This window comes from Papilio machaon, chromosome W (genome assembly GCF_912999745.1).
Source record: "Papilio machaon chromosome W, ilPapMach1.1, whole genome shotgun sequence".
In the NCBI taxonomy this organism is placed as follows: Eukaryota; Metazoa; Arthropoda; class Insecta; order Lepidoptera; family Papilionidae; genus Papilio; species Papilio machaon.
This window is the reverse complement of record NC_060015.1, coordinates 7344383-7350575: the sequence shown is the minus strand read 5'-3', so window position 1 is coordinate 7350575 and position 6193 is coordinate 7344383. Positions and strand designations below refer to the sequence as shown.

General features: G+C 46.7%; 1 protein-coding gene across 1 annotated transcript; it reads left to right on the top strand.

Moving 5' to 3' along the window:
• Positions 1-700: 700 nt before the first annotated feature.
• On the top strand, positions 701-4639 carry LOC123723049. The gene has a single exon (XM_045685589.1). It carries the CDS (start codon positions 701-703, stop codon positions 4637-4639), a length of 3939 nt encoding a protein of 1312 aa, XP_045541545.1.
• Positions 4640-6193: the final 1554 nt, after the last annotated feature.

The following is a 6193-nucleotide window of genomic DNA, read 5'->3' as shown; positions in this document are numbered from 1 at the left end:
AAAGAAAGTCGTGTTAGTTACACTATTTATAACTCAAGAACGGCTGAATCGATTTGACTGAAAATTGGTGGGCAGGTAGCTTAGAACCAGGAAACGGACTGTTACGGACAGCTACGGCATTAGCCCCCATGTCATTAAGCCCCCATGCCCGTTGCGGGGAACGAAGCGGTGAGAGGGGAGAGGGCAGTAAGCGTGGTGGGGGAAGTGGCGCCACATGTAAGCCCCGCCCACAACGTCAAAGCGCACTAAAGCCCTCTTCGAGCTAAGCCCCTCAAGAAATCTGATATATACGGCGACGTGGCGGGCATGCGGGGCAGCTCTCTCTCCAGCAAGCAAGAAGCAGTACCTCAGCGACTTAGTGATTCAGTGCGGGACTCAAAGTGTGATTTATACTGTAAATTCCGTGTACTTTTTATTGTAATAACATAGTTTAGTTAACAGTTTCATTCAATACAGTCCATTTCGAAGCAGTCTATCATCAACAGTTCTTTGGTCATTCGACGCCGGATCAAGCAAGAAGAATTATCGAATAGTTAGAACAGACGAACGTCTTATCTAGTTTCAAAAACCGCGTTTACGCGGCCAGATCGTTACCACCTAACGGTGACAAACGGTAACTGTCTGGTAACGCCTTTTGGCGGATCGGCAACCATTGCGTGCGTCTCTTTAGAGACGATAGGAAGCCGCAACGAGGGATAAAATGCCACTAACAAGAAGCATGAAGAAACAAGATAACGCGCCCGTCGAAGTACACGTGTTCGATCACACGCCCGCGTCGCCTTCCGCCAACGCCTTGTCTCGTGCCGGCACCGGTGCCGTGCCCGCGCCCGTATTTACGTACAATACCGACTTCGTCCCGCAGCCGATGGAGGCGAGTTCAACCGCGCCGCGAACCGACGCGCTCGCCATGACTGATAATCCGTCGAGTGAGTTATTGTTAGGGGAAACAACGCCGGTGAGACGTAATGTCGAAAAAGGGCCCGCGGCTTATGCACATGTAGCTCGGTCGGTTAGATCTACTGCGAGTTCGAACGCCGCGTTACGAGACATGGAATATAGGGCCGCAAAGGAACTCGCTGAGATAAGGAGAAAACGTCTTGACCTCGAAGAGGAATTAGTCAAGAAAAAGCTAGCTAGGGACGTCGCGCAGATTGAAGCGAATAGTGTAGTTGCCGCGAACGATTTAGAAGATAGCCGTGTTTCGTTATGGGTAGAAAATGTTAATACCATACGGGGGGAGCCCCCCTCCTCGCCGCTTCCGCAACCCGCGAACCGCGTTGATATAGCGCAGAGCTCACGAATAGGGCTAGATTTTGAACCTGCGCTATTAGGTAGAATAAACGCACGGGTCGGGATAGAGGAGAACGAACGCCGCTATAGTGAGCACTATACAAATCGCGACGTTGCGCCGGGAGAGAGTCGCCACTTAACGTCGTATCAAAATGATCGGTCGCCGACGCGTAGGGAACAAAGTAGGCTACCGTCGCCGTATCGTCATAGATCGCGTTCGAGGACTCCCGGGAACAAAGAAAAAGGGATAGAACGCTTAGCAGAAGCGCTAGAAAAGATGACAAGGCTCCGACCTGCGTCTTCAAAACAAGCTCAGGAGTTACCCGTATTCAGTGGATCGGCAGTGGAGTGGCTCGCGTTTAAAACCGCGATGAAAGAGTCAACGGAGTTATACGGTTTTACACACGCCGAGAATATGGGAAGACTACGTGTCTGTTTACGTGGCGCTGCTAGAGACGCAGTATCAGCTTTGTTATTTACGGAAAGCGATCCGCGACAAATAATGCGGACGTTGGAGCAGTGCTTCGGTCGAACGGAGACGATTATCGATAGAGCAATAGAAGATCTCAGACGCCTACCGAGGCTCGGCCAAACCGCACAAGAGTTGAATAGTTTCGCTGTTAAGCTTCAGAACATAGTGTGTATAATACGCAATGTAGACGGCAGAGGGTATCTCCGTAACCCTATGTTAGTGAGATATGTGAGCGAAAGATTAAGTCCGCATCTTCGATCGAGATGGTGTGATTACGCCGAAGACTTTGGCACCATCGAAGAACCGGAAATCGTGACCATGTCTAAATTCCTGATGAGAGAAGCTGACCGCGCGTTAAGCCACGCCTACACCGCAACACCGTTTGTGAAGACAGAGACAACGTCGCGCCGTGAGAAGCCACGAGAAGCAACTATACTAACCACTACACCGGTCAAGAGTGAGACAAAACATTGTCTCTGTTGCGGCGGACAACACGGCGTAAAAGAATGCACGAAGCTGTCAAACATGAGTGTTAAAGAAAGATGGGCGTGGGCGCAAGAACAAAAAGTCTGCTTCAACTGCTTACGGGGCCGGCATCGACGCTTCGCATGTAAGGAAAAGCGATGCGGTATCAACGAATGCAGGGGTCGGCATCACGAACTTTTACATGCCGAGAGGGCGTCGCCGACAGAACAAGAGGGCAGCGCGACCGAAGAAACTGCGCTCGTCGCGTCAACGTCGGCGATGTGCGAATCAGCTTTACTAAAGGTGTGCCCGGTACTGATACGCGGACCAGAAGGCAGGGAGATAGCCACCTACGCGCTTCTTGACGAGGGTTCGACTATATCTCTGATAGATGAGCAACTGGCAAGAGAAATAGGCGCAAATGGACCGACGCGTAAACTTAGCATCCGCTGTGTATCGGCGACGAACGATCACCCGAATAGTCGTATCGTCAACCTTACTGTTAGAGGAAAAAGACAAGAAAATTCACACGAAATTAAGGCTAGAACAGTGACGAGTCTAGCCGTCGGGGTGCAAACCGTGAGTACCGAATATTTGCAGTTAAGTCACCTACACGGTTTGCCAAAATACGTCTGCTTTACAAACGCGAAGCCTAAGTTATTGATAGGAGCAGACAACTGGCACTTAATTATATCGCGTAATATACGAATCGGACGTCGCAACGAGCCTATCGCGGCGAACACATTACTCGGTTGGGTGATACAGGGGTCAACGCCGCGAAGAGTAAGTGAAGAAGATCACGGAACTGTACTTCACATTCGCTCGACCTACTCACCGAGACCCGAAGACAGAAGCCGCGCGAACAAAGACGACAAGATTAACGCATTGTTAAAGAGGCGGTACGACATCGATTCATTAGGTATATCGCTTATCACAAAACCGCGTCATTTGGAAGAACGTGCCTTAAAAAGATTCAACGATACGGTTCGCAAGATCGACGGTCAGTACAACATCGGACGGCCATGGAAAGATGACGTGAAGAATAACACGAGGGAAGTCATCGAGGTGAATGCGAACGCCGGCTTTGTTTTAGCGAGTTGGAACTCAATCAAATCCGAGGCGCTAAGCAGTATAACTACCGATAAGCGTGCGATGACTGCGAAGATACAATTACAAGATCTTTGGACGATGAAATTGGTAAGCTGGGACGACGAACAACCACCATCTGCGCGGGAAGAGTTCCAGAGCGGGTTATACGCCATAAGAGAAGCCGCAACACTTCGTCTGCCGCGCTGTTACGCATCTACGGGGGGAGTCGTCGAACGCCAATTGCACATATTTAATGACGCGAGCGACAAAGCATTCGCGACGGTGGCCTACTGGCTAACGCAATACGAGGACGGATCGTTTAGAGTTTCGTTAATAGGCGCGAAAGAAAAGGTAGCTCCGATTAAGGCACAAAGTATACCGCGCTTAGAACTGCAAGCTAGTTTAAAAGGGGCTCGATTAGCCGACGCGATTCAGACCGAGCATCGAATTAAAGCTCAGAAAGTACGACTATGGACAGTTTCGCAAACCGTACCTGTCAGGATAAGGAATTGTACGTCACGATATAGGGAGATCGCAGAGCGAACTACACCGGAACAATGGCGGTGCGACCAGGAACGCGTAGGGAAAGATTTAGGCCTAGTGTTTCATATTACCCGACTGAGACCGACGTTACGCGAAGTTGAACGAAGTTGTATGTTATGTAAAGTGCGAAAAGCAACACCGCGGTCGACAGTAACGGGCGATTTACCAACGGAAAGATTAGGCGCGTACGCGAGGCCATTTACATATATGGGTGTAGATTATTTCGGACCGTTAATAGTAACAATCGGCCGACGTCGTGAGAAAAGATGGGTAGCGTTGTTTACATGTTTAACAACTCGCGCGATACATTTAGAGTTAGTCTATAGTCTTACGGCAGACTCAGCGATAATGGCGTTAAGGCGGATGGCAGCGCGGCGCGGGTGGCCGCGCGTCGTCTACTCCGACAACGGGACGAACTTTCGAGGGGCGAGCAAGGAGATCTACCAGGCAACAGCGGATTGGGAACCGGCACTCCGGGGATTCGCACTTACTCGTCGCTTCGACTGGAAATTCATCGCACCGGGAGCGCCGAACCAAGGAGGAGCATGGGAGCGCTTAGTGCGTTCCGTTAAACCGCCGCTCCAGAGTACGCTTAAAGAAAAACAACATGAGGAAGACACCCTGACGACCTTATTGGCGGAGGCAGAGGTGAATCAGGAAGGACAAAGGACATTAGCCCGAGGCCAGGCGATATGGTTATCATCGCCGACGGTCACCTTCCTCGTAATGTATGGCCTCGGGGAATCATTACAAGAACGTTCCCGGGACCCGACGGAGTAGTAAGGAACGTCGAGATAAAGACATCTGGTGGGCTGCTCAGAAGACCAGTCAGAAAAGTAGCTGTCCTCCCGACTCCAGAAGAGGCTTCGATATCTACGCCGGGGGGAGAATGTTACGGACAGCTACGGCATTAGCCCCCATGTCATTAAGCCCCCATGCCCGTTGCGGGGAACGAAGCGGTGAGAGGGGAGAGGGCAGTAAGCGTGGTGGGGGAAGTGGCGCCACATGTAAGCCCCGCCCACAACGTCAAAGCGCACTAAAGCCCTCTTCGAGCTAAGCCCCTCAAGAAATCTGATATATACGGCGACGTGGCGGGCATGCGGGGCAGCTCTCTCTCCAGCAAGCAAGAAGCAGTACCTCAGCGACTTAGTGATTCAGTGCGGGACTCAAAGTGTGATTTATACTGTAAATTCCGTGTACTTTTTATTGTAATAACATAGTTTAATAGTAAATTCTTATCTTGCAAATCAGTTTCATTCAATACAGTCCATTTCGAAGCAGTCTATCATCAACACGGACATAGGATAATTTTTACCCCGTTTTCTATGAAATGTATTATTAAACATTTATCAGAATGCTAATTATCACATTAACAAAATGAAATATTTGTGTAATTAAAATGTACCATAGCTTAAGTAGGTAATAAATTTAAGTTGTCAAAGCATTTGTTAGTTTTTTTTTACAAACAATTAGTTTTATTCTTATTTGTATTAAAAAATAATATTATAAATAAAAATTGCACGATTTTAAAGTGTGTGACAGTGGACTTGCTTACAATAATTATTTTTACATTTAAATATGCATGTCATTGCTAATTATAGTTCAAGGATTTCATGGCAGTTATTTGACATTGACATGGGACGCATATGTTTTTAGGGTTACCAGTGTGCAAAAATTTATTCTACCTCCTACCGAAAATAAAAAACAATCTCAAACAAAATGCACTCAAAAGTAACATAAAAAAACAATTTCAAACAAAATGCATTCAAAAGTACCATAAAAAACCATCTCAAACAAAATGCACTAAAAAGAAACAAAATAATGACATGAAAACTTCTTTCTTTCTTTCTTCTCTCTTTCAAAAACCCTCTAAACTCTAAAGAAAGTTCTCTTCTTTCTTGTAACATGTCTATATTGTATAATTATTGTTATTTTGGAGTCGGTTTCGGCCTAAGTAGGGACATAAACGTAAGTATGTCTCATACATCTCAAATATAAAATGTATAATATTATATTTACTTCGGCCGACACCGACTGCGAAATAACAATAATTATACAATATAGACATGTTACAAGAAAGAAGAGAACTTTCTTTAGAGTTTAGAGGGTTTTTGAAAGAGAGAAGAAAGAAAGAAAGAACGATAGTTTCAGAGAGTTATTATCTAGACTAAAAGAGATAATTTTTTTGAAAAGTGATACTATTCAATCTAAAGTTAAAAATGCTCTGAAATGTTGCATTGAGTGGTTAATTTTATTTTTTGTTGATGATATTACTGCTTGGCCGTTGTTAAAATATGTTTTAGAATTTTTAAATGGCTAGAAACGCTCACAGTA